Source organism: Peromyscus californicus, unplaced genomic scaffold (assembly GCF_007827085.1).
Source record: "Peromyscus californicus insignis strain IS unplaced genomic scaffold, ASM782708v3 Scaffold_14__1_contigs__length_90479793_seg_2, whole genome shotgun sequence".
Taxonomy (NCBI): Eukaryota; Metazoa; Chordata; class Mammalia; order Rodentia; family Cricetidae; genus Peromyscus; species Peromyscus californicus.
The window spans coordinates 65364811-65387523 of NW_026294436.1; the positions used below are offsets into that span (position 1 = coordinate 65364811).

The 22713-nt window shown below is 43.5% G+C and overlaps 1 protein-coding gene and 1 long non-coding RNA gene across 2 annotated transcripts in view; one reads left to right on the forward strand and one right to left on the reverse strand.

The window, feature by feature from the left end:
- Window positions 1-618: 618 nt before the first annotated feature.
- Window positions 619-2282, reverse strand: LOC128110065 (uncharacterized). Its single transcript, XR_008218011.1, has 2 exons — window positions 1827-2282; window positions 619-1106 (listed from the first exon to the last, which is right to left on the reverse strand). It is a non-coding gene; the product is annotated as an uncharacterized LOC128110065 (long non-coding RNA).
- A 520-nt stretch (window positions 2283-2802) lies between these two features.
- Window positions 2803-22713, forward strand: part of Acbd3 (acyl-CoA binding domain containing 3) — a 36638-nt gene continuing 16727 nt past the window's right edge. The window contains exons 1-5 of the mRNA XM_052737809.1: window positions 2803-3199; window positions 16009-16150; window positions 16861-17001; window positions 19320-19478; window positions 21271-21445. Coding sequence (XP_052593769.1) covers window positions 2911-3199; window positions 16009-16150; window positions 16861-17001; window positions 19320-19478; window positions 21271-21445 — 906 coding nt within the window. The 5' untranslated portion in view covers window positions 2803-2910. The remainder of the gene's footprint in view (window positions 3200-16008; window positions 16151-16860; window positions 17002-19319; window positions 19479-21270; window positions 21446-22713) is intronic.

Here is a 22713-nt window from a genome sequence, read left to right on the forward strand (position 1 = left end):
TTCCATGTAGGTCTGTGTGAGGGTGTCAGAAGTCCTGGAACCGTAGTTACGGACAGTTGTGAGCTGCCATGTGGGTGCTGGGAATTGAACCCGGGTCCTCTGGAAGACCTCTCAACCGCTGAGCCATCTCTCCAGCCCAGCCTTAAACTCTCGATCCTTCTACCTTCATCTCCCCATCCTGGAATGACAGCTGTTTGCTGCAATGTCCAGCCTCTTCTTCTGTATAAACACACACACACACACACACACACACACACACACACACACACACACACACACACTGCTGTGGTGTTGCAGACTGAATGTCACGTTCCCCCAAATTCATGTTAAAATCTAACCTGATGTAATGGCACTATAAGGAAGAGTGTTGGGGGAGGTGATTGGTCACAAGGGTATCGCCCGCATAAAATAATCATCCTTCATTAGAGGCCCCAAGGAGCTGTCCTGCTCCTCCTACCATGAGAGAATACAGCAAGACCTGGATGCCTGGGGAGCAGAAAGTGGGCCCTTACCAGTGTTGTGTGACAAAGCCTTTCCTGGGAAGATGCACCACACAGGTCTACTCACCCCTGATTGGAGCCCATGGCAGACAAAGTACGGATACCACCAAAGTCCAACTTGGTGAACCGTAAGTTTTATTGAAATTACTTACAGGAATACGGGGCAGAAACGACTCAAAGACAGCTGTATCACCAAGGCCCACCCCAGCGCGGGTGACAGCTCACAAAGACAGGATCCTGCAGCACACTGCACAGCCTGCGGGCAGCCCAGCAGGTGGAAGAGGGTCCCTCCAGGTGCCTCAGTTGGTCTAAACCTCTTCCAGGCAGGACGGCTGGTTTTCTTGGCAGCTTGGTTTGTCTGAGACTTTACAGCACAGCTCTCTAGATCTGAGGGGTATTTCAGCTTTAACTGTATACTCGGGCAGGGAGGGGCCTCGTGAATCTAGTCAGTTTCAGGGACTTCGGAAGCTGTTTTGAGTTGTACATCTTCCTGCTTTAAGGAGCTTCCTGCAGGATGGACTGTTTTAATCTTGGAGGAAACTATTACACAACAACCAGCCTTCTAAACAGCCAGTGTCTTGATCTTGAACTTCTTAGCCGTCAGAACTGTGAGAAACAAAGGACTGTTATTTATAAGCCACCCAGTATGTGGTAATGTAGTGATAGTGCAGAAACAGACTGAGAGAAGTGACCGGACAGATAACGTCCTCAATCTCTCATTTTATATAGCCTGTGATAGGTTACAGCCTGGACGGTGTCTTGTCACAAGGGACAGGAATGGCTGTGAACTTGGAACACATCTCAGAACCTCTTCTTAGCACCAGCTAGTATCAGTAAGCACCAGTGTTAGGCCCACAGTCACAAGAGTGATTAATTTTATATCAGATAGGTTCATGAGTCCAGTCTTCTCAACAAAGAGGTGGAGGATGTGCTTATTTCCATCTTACAAGGCAGGAGACAAGTTAGGAAACCTGCTCAGAGTCAGAGGCAGTAATACCTTCCAGCAGCCTGGTCCTACTACAGTGCTCTGGCATGGGCTCACCTCCTGGACCATGCATGATGCCTTGGGGTTGGACACCACAACTACTCACCTTTGTATTTTCCACAGTACCTGATACACAAGGTCGTCTTTAATGTGTGTTGACCTGAACTGATACTGAATGTAATTGAAGTGTGCCTTCATTCAGTCATTCACTCAATACAACATTCTTATTAGGCTGGAGTGCTTGTCCAGTGTATGATACAGGAAAAGCTTACAATTTTTCCCTTTTAGTGACTGGGAGACTCTGCCAAGGAACAGACAAACAAACAAAAGGTCGGGCATACCTTCAACGCCAACACTCTGGGTGGGCAGAAACAGGTGGATCTCTGGGTTCAAGGCCAGTCTGGTCTGGTCTACATAGTGAGTTCCAGGACAGCCAGAGTTATGTAGCTCTGGACTCTGTCTCAGAAACAAAACCAGTCCGGCAAACGCCTTTAATCCCAGTACTCGAGGTGGACGCAGGTGGATCTGAGTTCTAGGACAGCCAGAGGGACCTTGTCTTGAAAAGCCAAAACCAAACCAAACCAAACCAAAAAAACAAAACAACAACAACAAACACCAAAACCCAGAAAAGAGACCGCTATGTACTGTCAAGCCTGTTTCTCCTTAACTACCTTCGTCCTTTCCTGTACCCGACACTGCCTGGATTCTGTCCTCTGGCCCTACACTTTCGTGGCACGGGTAGCTGAATGACTTGGCCTCACACGGTCCTTAGTGCTGGTCCCAGTGGTGTGCACCTGGAGTCAAAACACTTGGGAGGTTGAAGCAGGAGACTAGAGTTACAGAGTGAGTTCAAGGGCAGACTCCTGAGCTACACAGCAAATACGCTCCCCCCTCCCCCCCCCCCCTTAGCAGCGTGATCGTAAGTTAAGGGAGGGTGAGAACGAACACTCTGGGGAAGGAGAACCCTGCTTTCTACTTAGGAATAAAAACTGTCATTTGCCCTGCATCTCCTCGGCGTCTCCGTGGAGACGAACAGAAACTGGCGGGCAGAGAGCCCTGCCAGGAGCGACTCTTCACTGACGTCCCTTTGCAGGGTCGGACGTGCGCTCGGCCACCGCCCGGGACACGGCGCGTCGACCCCCTCCCGCGCCCCCGATCCACGCGGGAACCCCGGGGACGCCGCTGCGGGACAAGCGCCGGGGCAGAAGAGAAAGGCGAGCTCAGAGAGGGGCGCGGGGGCCCCGAGCGAGCGGAAGACGCGGCAGGGGCGCGACCCAGACGCCCGGGGGCGGGGCACCAGGCGCCTTCCCACCCGGGCCGCCTCGGCAGCGGAAGTTCCGGTGTCGGCGAGCGGAGGTGAGAGGTCAGCAGGAAGTCGATACGTGGCCGCCGCCTGTCCCCGCCGAGGAGGCGCTGCGAGCGGAGATGGCGGCGCCGCTGAACGTAGAGCAGCTCGAAGTGTCGCTCGACGGCCTCACGCTGAGCCCGGACTCGGAGGAGCGGCCCGGCGCGGAGGGCGCTCCGCTGCTGCCGCCGCCGCCGCCGCCGCCGTCCTCGCCCCCCGCGGCCGGCCGGGGCTCAGACGCCGCGGGGCAGCCGCCGGAGCCCGGGGAGGCGGCGGCCGAGGGCGCGGCCGAGGAGGCGCGGCGGATGGAGCAGCACTGGGGCTTCGGCCTGGAGGAGCTGTACGGCCTGGCGCTGCGCTTCTTCAAAAGTGAGCGGCTCCCTCGCCCCTGCCGGGCCGCGGGCCGCCCGGGCCTGCCCCACCCACCCGAGCTGAGGCCGGGGTGACCGGAGCGCCGCTCCGTCCTTGGCGGCACCCGGAGTTTGTCACTCCCGGTCTGTCCCCCCCCCCCCGCCCCTCGGTCACACCCCTGAGGGGCCTGGAACCCTGGTTTAGCAGCCCGCGTCGCCTGAGGTTGCTGGGGCGTTGTTACCTGGTTTAAGTTCTCCGGTATCGGTGACCTGGAGTGGGAGGAGGAGCGCGCGCTCCCAGGGGCTCCGGTTCCGGGATGGCTTTCTCCTTTTCGTTGCTCTCTATCCCCTGTTTGTCCGTTTCCCGTGGCTCGCCACATCAGACCGATTTTTTTTTTTTTTTAAACCTTTTTATCTTAGTGGAAGGAAATTGTCTATGGGTCCCAAATATACCTTTTCTAGCCTTCTTGGAAACTGTGAGCGTGTATAGGACAGGACATGATCATTCGGCGGTAGGGATGTGGCGGAGGAGAAAGTAAAATACTGAGTTCATTTATACCCTTTTGCTTGTGTAAGTAAATAGTGGCCACTATGAAATTTTACCTTGTAAGTGAACTCTGAAGAGTAAGGCCCAAAAGTACACTCTCCCTTTCTCCCTCCCTCCCTCCCTCCCTCCTGTTTCTCCCTCTCCCCCTTCCCCTCTCCCACTCTCCCCCTCCCCCCTCCCCACCACCACAACTTAACTTTTTTAAAGCAAAATTCCGGTGTGTGGTGGTTTTCTTCCTTTTTTCTTTAAAAGGCAAAAAAAACTGGGTGATTCATGTGGTTAACAGTGGAGGTACCACTCAAAGATTTGGTCAGTGGGAAAGAACTGGACTAAATAACCTGATTCTTAAAGGTATTTAGGTCTTGCATGGGAAAGTAAAGACAGAGAGATAAGGGCAAATGCAACTTTAAAAGTGGTTGCCAGGTTCCATGTGCATTCCAGAAGGGCCTGTTTATGACGGTGTCCCAGAGAGAGTACTTTCAGATCACATACTTTACCAGCTGAAGTTGGGTTATTCATTGTGATCCATGTTAAGGTAGTTTTATTTTTAAGTAACTTTAATTGTACAAACTAGTGAAATTCTATGAACATTTCCCGAACATTAAATGGTTCCTGTACATTCATTGTATTTTTTGGTTTTTTATTTAGAAAGTTTACCCTTGAACTGTTCACGGCCATTGCACAAGGGGTTCAGACCTTACCGTGTTCTAGCTGAGGAGTTGGTAATGAGTTTGGAATCACTGTCTCTTGAGTCACTGGCTTGATTTTAGAGTTTGTTGTGAATAACTACAAATCCTCTGGTTTCTGTGCAGTTCACATAGCTGTGCTTGCCCTTAAAAGCTCATTTTGGGGCTGGGTGGTAATCCCAGCACTTTGGAGGCAGAGGTAGGCGGATCTACAGAGAGTTCTGAGACTGCCAGGGCTACACAGAGAAACCCTGTCTCAAAAAACAACAACAAATGTTAACTTTTGGAACTTGCTTTTCAATAACATAAACTGCAAGAAAGAACCAACTTTATTTTTTTTAAAAAACAATTGTTCGTGTGTGAGAGAGAGAGAGACAGACAGACAGACTTGGGTGCTGGAAATTGAACAAGGGTCCTTGGGAAGAGCACTGAGCCATTCTTAACCACTGAAATAGGGCTCCAGACCCAGAAAGAACCAACTTCTAATCCTTGATTTGCTGCATGGGTAACAAAAAAAATCAAAACAACAACAACAACAAAACTGGGTAATTTTATCTGAGCAGGTCTTACTTGAAAATAGCAATATCTGCTTCAAGAGATTAAAATGCTGGACATAGTGTTAAACACCTTTAATCTCAGAACTTGGGAGGCAGAGGCAGGTGGATCTCTGTGAACCTGAGGTCAGCCTGGTCTGCATAGTGAGCTCTGGGACAGCCAGAGCTACATAGTGAGAACCTATCACACACACACAAAAGAGGCCCTAAACAAATTAGTTAATTAATTTAAAAAATTGTATAATGGGCAGCAAATTTAGCATTGTTTTGGGTCATGAGCCTCAATTTAAATTATTGTTGCTATATAAATTCCTAGAAAACTAACTTTGCTAGAATCAAGTTCTATATAAAAAAGAAGCTGGATTAGGTGACACTAGATGCTTCACATTTAATTTAGTGGTCTAAACAGATTTTAAATTGCCTTTTGAGTGACAAGGGTCTTCAGAGAACCCATATTTGAGGGGCCTAAGTTATCAATCACTTTACAGAAGAAAGTACATTGATAGGGATAGTTTGCTCAATTCCTAAATTAAGTGCTCAAAATTGCTCAAAATTATATCCAAGCATCTAAAGTAGCTACTTAGCAATTCAGAGCACTTTCCTGTGTGAGTTATTTGAGATAACAGAGAAGGGCCGGCAGTGTATCAGGCACTAATTGGAAGAGGGGAAAGGATATAAAAGAAGAATTAACAGAAACTGGGGTGAGTCGAGCAATGCGGCCTTTGTTTCTTGTGGGTGTGTATATTGTGCATGCCTCTGTGTGTGGAGGTCACAGGACAACGTTGGGTGTTGGTTCTTGAAGCAGGATCCCCTTTGCTGCTGTGTAGAGCAGCCTAGCCACCTCCATGAGCTTCTGGAAGTTTTCTTGTCTCAGCCTCTCACTGTAGGAGCACTGAGTTTATAGATGGGACTACTGTGTCGTTCTTGATGTGGATTTAGGGGATCTGAACTCAGGTCTTCAGGCTTGTACATCAAGTGCTCTACCCACTGAGCCATCTCCCCAACTCAGGCCTTCATTTGAACGTGTGGTTTTCTCCTAGCAAAATAAGTCTGTGTTTTTGTAAGTATTGCAGTTGTAGTTTTGCACCAGTGTCTCAGCCTTTTTTTTTTTTTTTTTTTGAGACAGCGTTTCTCTGTGTAACAGCTCTGTTTGTCCTGGAACTCACTCTGTAGGCCAGGCTGGCCTCAAACTTACAGAGATCCACCTGCCTCTGCCTCCTGAGTGCTGGGTTAAAGGTGTGTTCCACAACCACCTGGCTCACAATTTTTTTTTAATTATATTTTATCTTCTATTCACTAAGTATGAATCTTGAAAGCAAGATTATCCTCTATCGAAAATAGCTGGAGAGGCCTGGGATGTAGCTCAGTTAGTAGAGTGCTTACCTGTCTGGCTTTAGGACCTGGGTTCCATCGCCAGTACCATGTAAGCAAGGTGTGCAAGCCTGTAATCACAGCACTCAGGAGGTGGACCTGAAGTTTAAGGTCATTCATAGCTACATAGTGAGCGCAAGACCACTCTGGGATAGATAGATAGATACATGAGGTATACCCCCACACACAAAAAAAGAAAGCAAGGGGAGACAGACAGACAGACAGACAGACAGAGAAAGCAGGCAGTGACAGCAGTATAGCCTGGAATCTGGGACTCTGTGTTCCATACTTGTCATAGTGATGATTATAGGCCAATGATGAGCTTATTATTATGTCAACGCCTCTCAATTTTTTGATGAAGTGAAAGTGAAATGATATGGGCTGGGGGGGTGTAACAGTGATAACGTGCTTGCTCAGCATTTGTAACATAACATACATAGAAGATGCTGAGTTCTGCCCTAGGCGATGAGGTGTGTGTACATCATAGATGAAAATGCCCCTTATGATGACCTTAAGTTAGTGTTTCACTATCTAAACCCCAGGGATGTGTGTGTTTACTATGGATAAGGTTTAATATGAGAATTACGACCGTGTGGATGGTACAACGCTCTTTGCTCTTAAGGAGCATGGAGTCAGACGACCTCAAGGTCTAGTTGACAGCTGAGGCCCAGGTGGAGGTGGAGGGAACGGCCATTCCAGAAGGGACAGTGGAGAGGGCATGTGTGTTTGGGAGAGGGCAAATAGGAGGTAGTGTGATGTAGAGAAGAGAAAGTTGAATTCCCATCCTGGAAGGACACGGTGAAGTTGTAAAACAACTTAGGCTTTTTGTAGATGAAGAACCAGTGAAGATTTTTCTGAGTAAATTGCTCTTAATTCTATTTTAGCAAGATTAAACTGGGCTTTCTTAGCTTTTTATGTTAAGGTCCTAAAGAATTCTAAAGCTTTATGTTTCTGGGATGGAGTTAACTTAGGGAATTATGTTTTGTTTTTGTTGAGTTATTCAGGGGCTAGATTTTTCCTTCTCTAATATTAAATGGCTGTATTATGTTAGTCTAATAGATTGATTACATTAATTTATGGTGGTCAGTAGTTACAGTGCAGATGTTTACTAGATGTTAGGTAAAAGTTGCGTATACACTATTTTTACCTAATCCTCCCCTGAGACTTCCATGTTATCTACATTTCTTAGTTAAGGGACCTGGCCCAAGCCACTCAGTCACTTCTAATAAGAGACAAGGTTGGATCTCTGTCTGGTTTCAGACAGGTCTTCCACTGTAGGAGGTGAAAATAGATAGGACCCCTGCTTTCTGATAAAATACACTGAGGAAAATGATTCAAAAGTACTATCTAGTTACTTTATCACTTGAATATTTTTGGCATGGAAATATTAAAAACTAGTGGAAAGATCCAAGTTAGTTTTGTTTGTTTCAGATTTATTTTATTTTTATGTCTGTCTGTCTGTCTGTATGTGTACCACTTGGTGCCTGGTACCTGAAGAGGTCAGAAGGCATCAGAAGTTGCAGATGGTTGTGAGCTGCCATGTGGATGCTGAGAACCAAACTTGAGTCCTCTGGAAGAGCAGCCAGTGTTCTTTAACCCGGAGCCATCTCTCCAGCCCCCAAATTGGCTTTTAAAGCATTATCATCTTTTTCTTTTCTTTTTTTTTTTTTTTTTTTTTTTTTTTTTTTGGTTTTTCGAGACAGGGTTTCTCTGTGTAGCTTTGCGCCTTTCCTGGAACTCACTTGGTAGCCCAGGCTGGCCTCGAACTCACAGAGATCCGCCTGGCTCTGCCTCCCGAGTGCGCCACCACCGCCCGGCCCTAGCATTATCATCTTAAGAAAAGTTTTAAATGTATGAAAAGAAGTAAATGTGAGCGGGGCTGGAGAGATGCTTAATAGTTTGTTTATTTTTGAGATAAGATCTTTATTATGTAGTTCTAGCTGTTCTGGAACTCATATGTAGGCCAGACTGGCCTCAATTCACAGATCCACCTGCCACTGCCTCTCCAGTGCTACCCTTGGCAAAATTACAAAGTTTTTAAATTCAGAAATAAGTATGAGAACTCTGAGTTTTTGCATTACATCTCCATTGGGTTGAAATTCTGAATAAAGGGCAGGTGAGAGGGCTCAGTGGCTGAAGGTGCTGCTGCCAAACGTGATGCCTGAGTCTATCACCTGAACACACACCATGGAAGAGTGCCCAGCTGCACGGGGTGTCCTCTGACCCCCACCCCAATAAACATGTGCAAGAACAGGTTTGGTTTGGTTTGGTTTTTTGAGACAAGGTCTCTCTTGGTAGCGCTGGCTGTCCTAGAACTCCCTTTGTAGGCTAAGCTGATTTCAAACTCAGAAATGTGCCAGCTTTTATCTCCCAAGCACCTAGAATTAAAACCGTGTGCTACCACACCTGGCTAAAATATTGTTTGTTTTGTTTTTGAGACAGGGTCTCATTCTGTAGTCAAAGTTACACTAACATGGCTACTGATTATGCCCACTTACAGTATGGATAGTATTATATACGAGCAGAGAACTATACTAATGATAGCAGTCATATGGATGGATGAAATAGTTCCGTTTCCTGTCTTTAAACATAAATTTAGCTAGACATGGAGGTATACACCTTTAATCCCAGCACTCAGGAGGCAGAAGCAGGCTGGTCTACATAGCAAGTTCCAGGCCAGCCAGAGATACATAGTGAGGCCCTGTCTGAAAATAAATCATTCATTAAAAAATAAGCATTTATAACAACTTTAACAAATGGCTTAATTAATGTTTTCAAATAATGGATAGCTATAACTTATTAATTAGTAACATATAATTATGTTTCCTGCACTCAGGTGGACTAGCCTCAGACAATTCTAATTGTTGCTCTGGAACTTGTTACAGTTGGAGTTTACTTTTCCCTTTACTAATTAATTGTCTTACTTTAGGCACACAAGTATATAATAATTTAGATACATATGTAGACCTTAAAAATCCTAACCTTCAAGTTCACATTAAATTGGATAGGAACTAAAATTTTGATTTGACTAGACTCAGAAGTTTGTATAGGTTTTGTTGGTATTACTGGGTTTTGTTGTTTAATTTTTTAAACAGTTGTGGAGCAAACCCAGGGCCTTGCTTGTGCTAGGCCACTGACTGACTAGTTCTTGGGCTTGGTTTTGTTTCGTTTTGAACCAAGGCCTTACTGTCCTTAAACTTTCTGCTTCTGTGGATGGCCTTGAACTTAGGATCCTGCCTCAGCTTCCTGAGTACTGAGATTTAGGATGTACTACTACACCTGGCTACGTTTTTTATGTAAACAGTTACAACACTTGCCTGATAGATGGGGAAGAATACAGAAATTTCAAGTGTGTTGCTTGAAGAACTTTGACAAGGTGAATAACTTCTGTGGCCGACACCTAGGAGGACACTTGTTACTTCTGAGAGCACCACATTGACTCAGTCAACACTGCCAGGCCGTTTGCTCATTTTTTGTTTCTTTCTTCCATCATTGTTTAAACCCTGAATATTCCTTGTTTGAACTGGGTACTCTTTCTTACATGGTATTAAGGATCCCTCTCTTTCACTGTCTCTTTCAGCAGAGCACCTGACAGTATTCTGTCTACATGTGCTGTTGAAAAAGAGGCAAATAGTTAAATATTGGGTATAACATTAATTGGGGTGGCCCCTTGCAATTTTAAGTCAAAGTATTTCACATTCACTGACTCGAATGCTGTACTGTATTGCTTTCTTATCGAAGTATAAGAATTTAAACTGGGTATTCTCAGTACTCAGGAGGATCAGAAGTTCAAGATCATCTCTGCTACAAAGGGAGGTCAAGGCAAGCCTGGGCTACTTGAGATAGGATCTCAAAAACAAGTAGTTTAAGAGTTTGCTAATTTTTTTCTCAGTACCACTCGGAGATACTTGTTTGTGGTTGCCATTTGAGACAGGATCTCGCTGTGTAGCTCTGACTGTCCTGAAACTTACTGTGTGGTTTGGATTTGCCTGGAACTCACAGAAATCTGCCTGCCTCTGCCTCCTGAGGGCTGGGATTAAAGGTGTGTGCTACCATACCTGGCCGGAGATACAGTTTTAGTTTTAATAATCCTGACAGACTATGTTCAGTGTATTTTTAGTGAATCAACTGTGTGATTTAGCTGTGAAAGAAAACCTTTGACCTTGGGCTGCTTTGGTGGAACTACGTAGTATCTGTAGTGAGAAAGAAAGCCCTCCATATTGTCTTTTTTGAGGCTCATCTTTCAGAGTCAGTGATGAGATGGAACTCTTTGGGAAGAGAGTGACTTGTGTCAAGTGGGGACTCAAGTCCCTCCCACTGCTGTCACTGCTATGGTTGCTGTTTAGTGGGGTCTGCTCTATGCAGACTCGGAAATGGGTTACTTACAGCGTTCAGAAGAGCCTGAAGTATTACCTCTGTTTTATCGGTGACAAAATTGATGTTGAAAATGTTTAATAACTTTGTCTGTGTTTATAGTTTTTATGAAGTAGGATTGACTAAGCAAGGTTAACTAGCCTAGAAAATTGGCCATCACATGCATGTAGAGAGCAGGGGACAACTTGCAAGAATCATGTCTCTCCTTCCACCCCACAGTCAGGGATTAAACTCAGCTCGTCAGGCCTGGTGGCAGTGCCTGAATTGACCCTCTGCACCATTGCTCTGGCCCCTGTTTTGAACTACCCGTTGTCGGGGTTAGTTTGTTTTGTGGAGAACGATTAATCTGTCAGTTTGTCCTAAAGGCTGTCTGTCAACAGCTTTGGCTCTTAAAAGGACAAGTCTTAGTGTCTTAGTTACGGGTTTATGGCAATGAGGAGACACCATGACCACAGCAACTCTTATAAAGGAAAACATTTAGCTGGCTTACAGTTTCAGAGGATTAGTCCATTATGGTCATGACAGAAAGAAGCATGGCAGCACACAGGCAGACATGGTGCTGGAGAGGTAGCTGAGAGCTCTACATCTTGATCCACAAGCAATAGAAATTGAACTGAGTCCCATGCTGGGTGTAGCTTGAACTTTTGAGACCTCAAAGCCTGCCCTCACAGTGACACACTTCCTCCAACAAGGCCACAACTCCTAAGAGTAGTGCCACTCCGTATAGGCCAAGCATTCAAACACATGAGTCTGGGAGGCCATACTTACTCAAACCACCACACTTAGGCTTATTAGTGTTTATGCAAATGATAATATAAAGGTTTGTTTATTTTTTGTTTTTTTGAGACAAGATATCACTCTAGCCCAAGCTGTCCTGGGATTCACTGCATATCCCCAGCTGACCTCAAACTCACAGCCTTCATATTGTCTCTGTAAACCCTAAGTATTTTTTTTATCTCAATATAATTGGGTAACAACTTGTTTGCAGTTATACATATGTAAAGTATGTATGTCTATTTTTTTTTTGAAGCAGAATCTCACTGTATAGTCAAAATTGTCCTTAAACTCAAAATTTTTCTGCCTCAGCCTCCCAGGAACAGGGATTACAAATATGTTTATAAGCCCTGAGGATGTTTCTAGAATCAGTCGTTCACTGATTTGCCCAATTACAGGGTGGTTGATTGGGGTTTTTGTTTGTTTGTTTGTTTCAATTTTTAATTTTTTGTTTTTGTTTTTCGAGACAGGGTTTCTCTGTATAATAGCTCTTTTCTGTCCAGGAACTTGCTTTGTAGACCAGGCTGAATTCACAGGGATCTGCCTCCCAAGTACTGGGATTAAAGGCGAGCCAGTTTACAGGTTTTTATTTATTTTGCTTTGCTTTGTTCTTTTGATAGAGGGTCTCAGGTAGTCCAGGCTGGTCTTGAGTTTGCTATGTAGCCAAAAATAAAGTTCCTTCCTGAACTTCCTGAATATTAGAAAAATTACAGGTCTTTAATCGAACTTCAATACTTTATAAACTCTAAGAACAATAAATTGCTTAATGCAAATAAAATTTGTATTAAGTTGAGCAGATTTTAAGAAGATCCTATATAGGGTTGAAGAGTAGCTTTGTTGGTAAAGTGTTTGCCAAGCAAGCGTGGGGAGTACCTGAGTTCAGATCTCTAGCGTCCGTGTAAAAGCTGGGCTGGCAGTGTACCTGTAATCCCAGTATTGGGAAGGCCAAGACAGGAGGCTCTGTGGGGCTTGCTGGCCCTCCAGAAATCAGGTGGAGAGTAACAGCGGAAAACACTGAATATTAACTTCTAGCCTCCACATGTGCATATGTGTGCACATGGAATACATCCACAGACGTCTTAGTAATGAGCACCACTGATTAAAATAACATTGTAAGAGTTGCCCTCGGAGTCTGGAAGAGAGCACTGGAGTTGGAGTTACAGGTGGTTATGAGCTGGGTGGTGGGTGCTGGGAACTGAACCTAGATCCTTTGGAAGAGTAGCACATGCTCTTAAGCACTGAGCCCTCTCCCTGGCCGCACAGTTTGTCTTTCAGAAGGTATTTGAGTGTGAGTGTGTGTGCTGAAGTTGGCTCAGTGATTAAGAATGTAGAATGCAGAGGACCACCAAGAGTGGGCAGCGTGCAGCTGCTTGTAACTCCACCTCTCGGGGATCCAGTGCCCTGGCCTCCAGGCACCGGCACTCAAATGCACATACGTACATGGGCTCATGTATGTGTGCACACAAAATTTTTTAAAAATCTTTAAAAGCTTTTTTGGGCGGAGTGCTGGGGGCCCATTGAAATGGCTCCATGGCTTGGTGGATAAAAGTTCTTGCTCTGCGTGCCTGGAGACCTGAGTTCTATATCTATATCCTACATAAAGGTAGGAGAGAACACACACATGCACAGAAATACTAAAATTAGTATTTGTTTCAAATGTTGTATAATTTTACTCTTGTTAGAAAAAATTTCAGTCACATACGGGGAAATTTTGTGAAGTCCCCCCCAGTTCCATCAGCTCCTTCTCTAGAGGCATCTCCTCTGAAGAGTTCTATCCACCCCGATGTCTTCCTATGATAATAAATAGTACAGGGAGTAAACGCCACTACATTTCTCTAGAGGCGTCGCCTCCCTCCTAGTCCTCATCTCCATTTTGAGACTCATCTCCTTGGTGTGACTCTTTGAGGTCTTTCGCTTTGCATGCATGTAAGGTGTGTTATAAAGCCTAATTTCACTTTAGAGATAATTAGACTGTGTGCAGTGTGTGCTTGTATATGGGAGAGGGTTTAGGACTGATGAAATATTTTTATGGTGGTTTTTTTTTTTTTTACCACTTGCTTTTTTCTGAAACAAGATCTCAGTGTGTAGCCCCAACTGTCCTGGCTCACTACACAGACTAGGCTGACCCTGAACTCACAGAGATCCTCCTGCCTCTGCCTCACCAATGCTGGAATTAAAGGTGGGTGGCACCAACCTTTTTTTTTTTTTAAACTTTTATGTATGTGGGTGTTTTGTCTGAATTTATATCTCTGTACCACATGCATGCCTGATGCCTGCAGAGACCGGAAGAGGGCATTGGATTCCCTGGAACTGGAGTTACAGATGGTTGTGAGTCAGCATGCTGGAAATGGAACCCATGTCCTCTGGAAGAGCAGTCAGTGCTCTTAACTACTGAGCCAGTTCCCCAGCCCCTTCTTTTCAACTCTTGATAATGTCTAGCTTTTTAAAAGCTGAATGTGTAGGGATGTGTTAGTATGTAATGGTTTTAATTTCAATTTCTTTGATGAGTGAAGTTGAATACCATTTTAGATGTTCATTGGCAACCTCTGTATTTCTTCTTCACTAAGCATCCTGTTCATATACATTAACTCATGTTCTTACTCTTCAGTGATTTTATTTTGATCACCACTGTGTGTATGGATGAAATTTGTACATGGTTTATACTTAATTTTTTTATATTTATGCAGAGGAGGGCAGTGTCATGCGTGTGGTCAGAGGACAATTTGAAGGAGTTGATTTTTTCCTTCCAGTCTGTGGATTCTAGGGATAAAACTCAGTTTGCCAGATTATCTGCTGAGCCAATCTTGCCAGCTGGGGTTTTTGAATTTTGGTAGTCCACTTTTACTAGAATCAACCAAAAAACTATTAGGAGGAGGGTTATTTAAAGATTTTTCATTTTACCAGGACTCAGTTTTATTACTGTTTTTGAATATTGGTAATGGTTAGGTCATTTTTTTGTCAAACTAACTTAATTCTGCCTTTTTTGTTTACTTTGTTACACAGTCTCACTCTTAGACTGGCCTTGAACTCACTGTGTAGCTTATACTGTCCTCAAACTCAGGGTGATCCTCCTGTCTCAATTAGTGTTAGAGAAACCCAGTTGAGGTTATAGGAACCTCAACTGGGTTTCTCTGTGTAGCCCTGATTGTCCTGGAACTCTGTAGACCAGGCTGGCCTCAAACTGGATCCACCCACCTCTGCCTCCTGAGTGCTGGGATTAAAAGTATGCACCACCATGCCTGGCTGTCTTCTTTTTTAATTGTCCATATGGAAACCTACCAGAGCCAATGATAAGGAAAAAGAATCACACAGTTGATATTAATAATAATGTACTATTAACCTCTGAAAGTGCAATGTAACCTTCCTTTTATTGATGTCTAAACTAAGAAAGTAACTCATCCAACAGCTCAGAAATGTCTAAGATGAGATTTAAACTCAGTCCATCTGATTCCAAAGCCCCTGCCAAAACATCATACCACCTCATTAGAGTGGTTATACGTTAAACACAGCCTTCCAAAGTATATGTATTTTGTTAATGCATGGTCCTGTTCAAAGTGATTAAAATTGTTTTTTTGTTTTGTGGATTTTTTTTAATCATTAAAAAAAATCATTTTTATCTGGGTGGCAGAAGCAGGCAAATCTGAGGTTCTAGCCAGCCTGATTCTACATTGTGAGTTCCAGGCCAGCCAGTGCTACATAATGAGACCGTTTCACAAAGGAGGAAAACAACAATAAAAATAAGCATCTAAACCAGGTGGTGGTACATGCCTTTAATTCTAGCACTCGGGAGGCAGAAGCAGGTGGATCCCTGTGAGTTCGAGGCCAGCCTGGTCTACAGAGTGAGTTCTAGGATGGAGAAAGGTTCCAAAGCTATACAGAGAAACCTTGTCTTGAAAAAATGAAAAAACAAACAAACAAACAAGCAAAAATTTCAGCACTCAGAGTGAGTTCCAAGACAGCAAAGGCTACACAGAAAAACCCTGGGAGGGAGGGCACTTAAAAATGTGTATTTTTAATGTCTGTGTAGATGTTCAAATGATACTGTTTACAAGCCTGTATGCAGTTTGACAGATGTGCTTCTCTATGGTAACTTTAACATAAATAATGATAGTTGTTCAACAAAATATAGTTCAAGCTGGATGTGCTGGCACATGCCTGCAATCTCAGTGTTTAGGGGCTTGAGTTTGAGGCCTGCTTGGGCTGCATGAAGAGCTAGAAACCACCCTGGGCTATATTAGTAAGACCTGACTTACAGAAAAAAATGAAGTGGGGAGGAAGAAGAGAAAATCTTCTATAAAGGATTTCTATTTTAGGCCCCGACTATTAAAATGTAGTATATAAAATAACAGTCTTAATATACTGCTTTTATCTGTTATAGGTAGTTGGGTTTTTTTTTAATTTTTTTTTCCATTTTACATAACAGGCAGTTATTGACTCAATAGCAAACTTCAATACCTTTCCAGTGCTGAAAATGTGTATTTTGCCAATACCAATTATTTTCTTTAACTTTCTCCTCTTTCAGTAAAAGATGGCAAAGCTTTTCATCCAACTTACGAAGAGAAACTGAAGTTTGTGGCACTGCATAAGCAGGTTCTCCTGGGCCCGTATAACCCAGACACTTCCCCTGAGGTTGGATTCTTCGATGTGTTGGGGAATGATAGGAGGTAACAAGTGTTTTCTTATTTAGTAAATTTAATAATGATGTTAGAAAGAGGCATGATGTGGATTGCTTAAGGTGTAAATAGTTAACTTCTTAGGGTAGCATAGCAAATGAGACATTGATTTTGCTCATAATGGAAGAAGTTTACTTACCTGCTTATGAACATAAGACAAGTACAGTTTCATCGGACTCTTCCTAAATAATATTGAAGACAGAGATTTGAAACATGTACTACTATACTAGGGCTGGAGAGATGGCTCAGTTGTTAAGAGCTGTTAAGAATCAAACCATCTCTACTTCCAGTTTCAGGGTGTCTGAGGCCCCCTTCTGTCCTCCAAGGGCACCAAGCCTGTGAGTGGTGCACAGGTAAACATGTAGGCCAAACTCCCATCAGCATAAAACTGTAAAATACATACGATTGACTCCCTTATTGAGACATACATAATTGTGCCAGAAAATGGAGTGGTTTTGTTCGGTTCAGGCTAAAATATATAAATAAACTATAGGTTGCTTTTTGACAAGTGTGAATAATCAAAATGCATTTGTATTTTGGAATGTTTATGGCATCTTAATATATTGGTATAGGTTTGTTGAAACTTGACATTCTAAACTTTTTGCTTCTAGTAATTGTAGTTGAGTATTTTTCATGTAGGTTTAATTAAATAGATTCTCATTTTGCTAAGGGAAGGTAACTGTTCTTTTTATTCTTTGCAGGAGAGAATGGGCGGCCCTGGGAAACATGTCCAAAGAGGATGCCATGGTAGAGTTTGTGAAGCTTCTAAATAGGTGTTGTCCTCTCCTTTCAGCGTATGTTGCTTCCCACAGAATAGAGAAGGAGGAAGAAGAGAAAAGAAGGTGATGTTACAGGGCGTGCATGGTAGTGGGCCATTGTGCACTGCTGCTTTTGCTGTGTGGAGTATCTATCTGTTCTAGAGCAGACATCTTTCTTTTCTTCCTCACTTCCGCTTCTTGGGGCAGGTTTTCAGAACTCTGATGTGAGCAGGTTTTCATCTAAGTTTGAAGGAAAGGGGCTGCTTCCTTCTGTTAAAATGAACCCCATCTACAGCAGCATTCTCTGCTTTTTCCTTCGAGGCAGAGTCTTGCTGTGTAGCCCAGACTGGCCTCTTGAGTGCTGGGATTACACCTGTGGACTACCACCCCTGGCTACTTTTGTCTCACTGCAATAAGCTTTTGAACAAGCTCAACCATGAATTCATCCACTCCTTCCTCCCTATTTTCTGGTCTGACATACCATTTGCTTCTGTCTTCTGGAGTGTTCCTATTCCATTTTATGGTTTTTAACTGTGCTCTGTGGAGGGTTTACACAGACATGTGTTGGCTTTGGATCCTAGATAGCTTATTCGTTATTTCTAGCATTTGGAGTAGATGCTGCTGAGGTCACTGTTTATGTTTCTGAGATTCTCTGTTGTTATGAATTAGATCTTAGCTTGGTGTGGTGGCACACAGCTGTCTTGTGCCCCTACCCCTGTTATTTTGAGGGTTTTGTTGTTGTTGTTGTTGTTTTGTTTTTTTAACAACTTTGATTGTCTGAGTGTCTTCGGTAATGAAATCAGTACAGTAAACTGTACTGATTGATATACTTTAGAAATAGCTGGGCCTCTGATTTCCTGTTTATCCTAGGTTAGAAATAACCATTTAGGGGGCTAGAGAGATGGTTCAGTGGTCAAGAGAATTAACTGCTCTTCCAGAGGTCCTGGGTTTGATTCTCAGCACCCATGTGGAGGAGACTGACAACTATCTATAACTCCAGTTCCACCCTCTCTTGGCGTCTGTGAGTGCCAGGCACACATGTGGTTCGCCTGGATATACATATAAGCAAAATACATAAAATAAACACATAAAATAAAAAGTAAAAAGTAAACTAAAAAATTAAAAGAAAAATAGCCCGACAATGAGTAAATTATAAAAGTGCTGTGCTGGATGGCGCATGCTCTGTAATCTGGTATTTGGAAGGCAGAGGCAGAAGATTACTCAAAATTCAGGACCAGTCTGGTCTGCATAGCAAGTTCCAAGCCAGGAGGGCTACATCATGACACCTTGCCTGAAACAAACAAACCCAGTGACATAAATTATATGTCATAGATAATCAAAGTAAGACGTTTTGTTTCGGGTTGTTTTTTTTTTTTTTTAATTTTATTTATTTTATGCGTATGTGTATTTTGCCTGCATTGTCTTTGTGTGTGCAGTATCCTCAGAAGCCAGAAAACAGCATTGGAACACCTGGGACTGGAGTTAGAGATGGTTGTGAGCCATCATGTGGATGCTGGGAACCGGATTCTGGTCTCTTAAAAGAGCAGTATATGCTCCTAACTGCAGAGCCATCTCTCTAGCCCACCCCGCCCCATCTCTTTTTCTTTCTTTTTCTTTCTTTTTTTTTTTTTTTTTTTTTTTTGGTTTTTCGAGACAGGGTTTCTCTGTGTAGCTTTGCGCCTTTCCTGGGACTCACTTGGTAGCCCAGGCTGGCCTCGAACTCACAGAGATACGCCTGGCTCTGCCTCCCGAGTGCTGGGATTAAAGGCGTGCGCCACCACCGCCCGGCCTCTTTCTTTTTTTTTTAAAGCAGGGTTTCTAAGCTGTGTGTAGCTTTTGTTGTCCTAGAACTCACTCTGAGGCTGGGCTCAAACTCAGAGATTGACTTTCTCTGCCTCCCAAGCACTAGGATTAAAGGTACCACGGCCCAATCCCATTTTTAAAGGGATTTCACTATGTATCTCTGGTTAGCTTAGAACACAGAGATGTGCTTGCCTCTGCCTCCCCAGTGCTGAGAGCCACCATGCCAGACTAAGACTTGATACTTAATGAAAATGAAATAATATAAGAGTTGATTTATATATTATAGTACGTTGTTGAATCAGATGTAATGTCTTTAAAAGTTGCCTTTTTTGATTCTTGCTTACTTTTATTTATTTTGTCATTAAAGACTATGAAAGCACCCATCTAATAATTATTCTTGATATACTCATGTATGTTGTGAGATTGACTCCATATTTTAAGTTTCTACTACATGGAAGTTTATGTGTTTGAACTTTTAACAGATTGCTATTCTCTGAATAGATTTTTGTCTTATTTTTCACTGGGAAGTGAAATTTAAGTGATTTAAAAATAAGATTGACTGCAGAGTTCATTCTCTTTGCTCTGTCTGTCCCTTATAGAAAGGCGGAGGAGGAGCGAAGGCAGCGTGAAGAGGAAGAGCGGGAGCGTCTGCAGAAGGAAGAAGAGAAACGGAAGCGGGAAGAGGAGGAGAGGCTTCGACGGGAGGAAGAGGAGAGGAGGCGGATGGAGGAGGAGAGGCTTCGGCTGGAGCAGCAGAAGTGAGTTGTGTGCCTTAGAATGCCCCTGTGACCATGTGCCTGGGAGAGAACCCGTCAGCTCCTTTTCTTTTGGTTTTTCGAGACAGGGTTTCTACGTGTAGTTTTGGTGCCTGTCCTAGATCTCGCTCTGTAGCCCAGGCTGGCCTCGAACTCAGAGATCTGCCTGGCTCTGGCTCCTGAGTGCTGGGATTAAAGGCGTGTGCCACCAGCGCCTGGCTACTCCTTTTCATTTTTAGCAGTGACTTTTGTTTTTTACCAAAGAGTAATGAGCTGAAGAAATTCGGGGTTAGCTTGTAAACCTGAAGACTAGAAGCAACGATTGAGGTCGCCCAGTTGCTCTGTCTTGAGTCCGATGTCGCTAAGTCCTCAGGACCGCTAGTCTTCTTAGTCTTCAGTGCTCTCTGCGGTTTCTGTTCTTCGTCTTTACAAGGCTGTCTTACCTAGGGGCTGTGTCATCTATTTTTTGTGTATCTGAGAGGCTGGCTAGATAAACATTGTGAGGACCTAGAGCCTGGCTAACCCATGTGTACCAGATAGCCATTCCCAGCTCCAGTACAGGACGTGGGAGCTGAAGTTTCTATATTCAGCAAAGGCTGAGAGCAGCTGTCTCAGAAAGGCCTGGCTTTCAAAGGACAGCTGTAGACACAAAGGTAAACACAGAAAAGGAGGTCTGGATCCAGGGATGGCATGGCAGCAAAGGTAAGCCAGGACACTTGAGGTACAATGAGTTCTCCTCACTGTTTCCAGCAGTTTCTCGGAAAACCTTCCATGGTAACTAGCCTCAAAGTGATCCATGGCCTTGTTCTACTGCGGAGTGAGGTTTTTAAAGCCATTCTCTTTTGGATTTCGAGTTGAACACCTAAGGTGACCCAGTGTTAGTTGTTAGTCGGTTTCTGAAGTTTTTGCTTTATTTATCTGTTTATTTCTTAATAAATAGACTTGAAGTCTTTCGTAAGTGGTCACATAACAGGTTTGAAACATGTAGTTTTCTCTAAAAGAAAATAAAGAGAATTGTAATAATTCAGTAGAAACTGGTGTTCTTCAAACAAGGTGCAGCGGTATACAGCTTTGATCCAGCACTTCAGAGGCTGAGTTGGGGCCAGCCTGGGCTCTATATAATATACCCCATGGAGAGAGGGAGGGAGGGAGGAAGAGAGAGATCACTAAACCAAGCAGCATGCCCTGCTCTTACTATCTTCATACTTCTTAATAAAGGCACCTTTAAGTCAAGTGCCTCTAACATCAGTTAGCTATTCACCTGCCTTGTGCTGTTCTGGGCTGTTTAGGTAGAGAAGCCATAGTCATAGTCAAACACCCATCTGTGCCCAAATGGCAGTCAGTCATCTTACAGCATCATGGTGAATGGGTACGGTTTCTGGAGTCAGACCAGCTAGATTTGAGTCCTGACTCTCGAATCTGGCTGCAGTCAAATCTTGGGCAGTTGCTAAACAACCTCACAGTGTCATCAGAGACTAAGTGGGTTGGTACGTGTAAATGCTTTAAACATTGCGGGGCACATCAAAAAAGCACAGTAAGTGTTACTAATTAATGATGATGTTGACGGTGGTGATGTGCTTAGTATTCTCTATTCCAATTTTTCTTGAAAAACCTAAGTAAAAAATTAGAGGTCAGTTTTTTCCTTAAATATTCTGGGCCTGGAACACATGGTTTTGTTCAGCTTTATTAGTTTAGTCACTTTTAAGTTCTAAACTGTAAGAATGAACAGGACATTTCATTTTGTCATGAACAGTCTCCTGTCGTTAGACTGGCATGTATTTATTAATGTTTTTAGGCAGCAGATAATGGCAGCTTTAAACTCGCAGACTGCCGTGCAATTCCAGCAGTACGCAGCCCAGCAGTATCCAGGGAACTACGAACAGCAGCAGATTCTCATCCGCCAGCTGCAGGAGCAGCACTATCAGCAGTACATGCAACAGTTGTATCAAGTTCAGCTTGCACAGCAACAGGTATGACAGCAGCTTTAGAGAAGGTGTTGTGTTTCCATGGAACCCAGTTTCTTTCCTAACAGTTGGGGATGAATTTTGCATCAGCTAGCCTCTAAGGTATAAAGTAACTCTTTAGCTGATCTTTTAGGCAGTCTATTAGCATTGTACTAGCAGTTACGAGAGAAAATACAGGCTCTTGAATCTCAGAGGATGTACCTTTATATTATAATGATTTTTATGTGTATATTGTTGTGTGGGAGTTGTATAAGTCTAGTGTCATAACAGTGAGTCTGGTATGGATTAGTAGTGCCCTGTAATTATGAGGACCTGGGTAGCTAGCCTTAGTGTAAGAACATCCTTCAGCAGAACATGCAGTGTGAGGGTGAGACAGCTTTAAAGGGATGGACTCCATAGAACTCATGACAGCATATACTCCTTCTCTAGCATCCTATTCCTGAATATTTGCTTCATCATTTAGATAGCTTGTACTGGAGAGATGGCTCAGCTGTTAAAGGCTAGGCTCACAACCAAAACTATAGAAGGCGGTTTAAGTGAAAGACATGGTACTTGGATTCTGTCCTGATTCTGCCATTATCGTTTGATTTTCTGACATGCTACTATTGCTATGATTACCTGCTTTTTCTCAAGTTCTGTGAAACTGAGACCCAAGATCAAGGTTCCTGACCTCACAGGATTATAAAGGGAAGAGAAGATAATAGCTAGACCTGGTGGTATAAACCTGTAATACCAACTGCCCAGGTGCTGAGAGTTCAGACTAGTCTGGGCAGCTTTAGAAGGACCCTATCTCCAAGTGGAAAAGGGAGAGAGGTGGAGGAGGGGTATAGAAAGGTCAATTAATTGATTTATAAATGTTTACCATATTGGACTGTGAGACTTTTGACAAACAAAATCAGCATACACACATTTATTCATTATATAATAATAAATAATTTTTAGAAAGGTAGAACATTTTTAAATGAAATAACTTCTCTCCCCTAGTTTTAGAAATCAGTGAGATGTTAAAAAACCTGTAGGTTCAGTATAACCCATGAGAGGATCAGAAAGATACTAAACCACAGTTTAGTAACATCATTTTTAGAGATGCTTTGCTGCCGTCTATAGCCTGTTTCTGCTTTAGTATTTTACCACCCACCCCTACTCTTGGTTAGTTAATAGGCAGTGAGATAATAAGATTGCTGTTCTATACTTCATGTTCATAGACTGCTATCACTTTATGAGGAAGAAGTCATGCTGGTAGGATAAATCCAAGAAATGGAATTAGAAGTCTC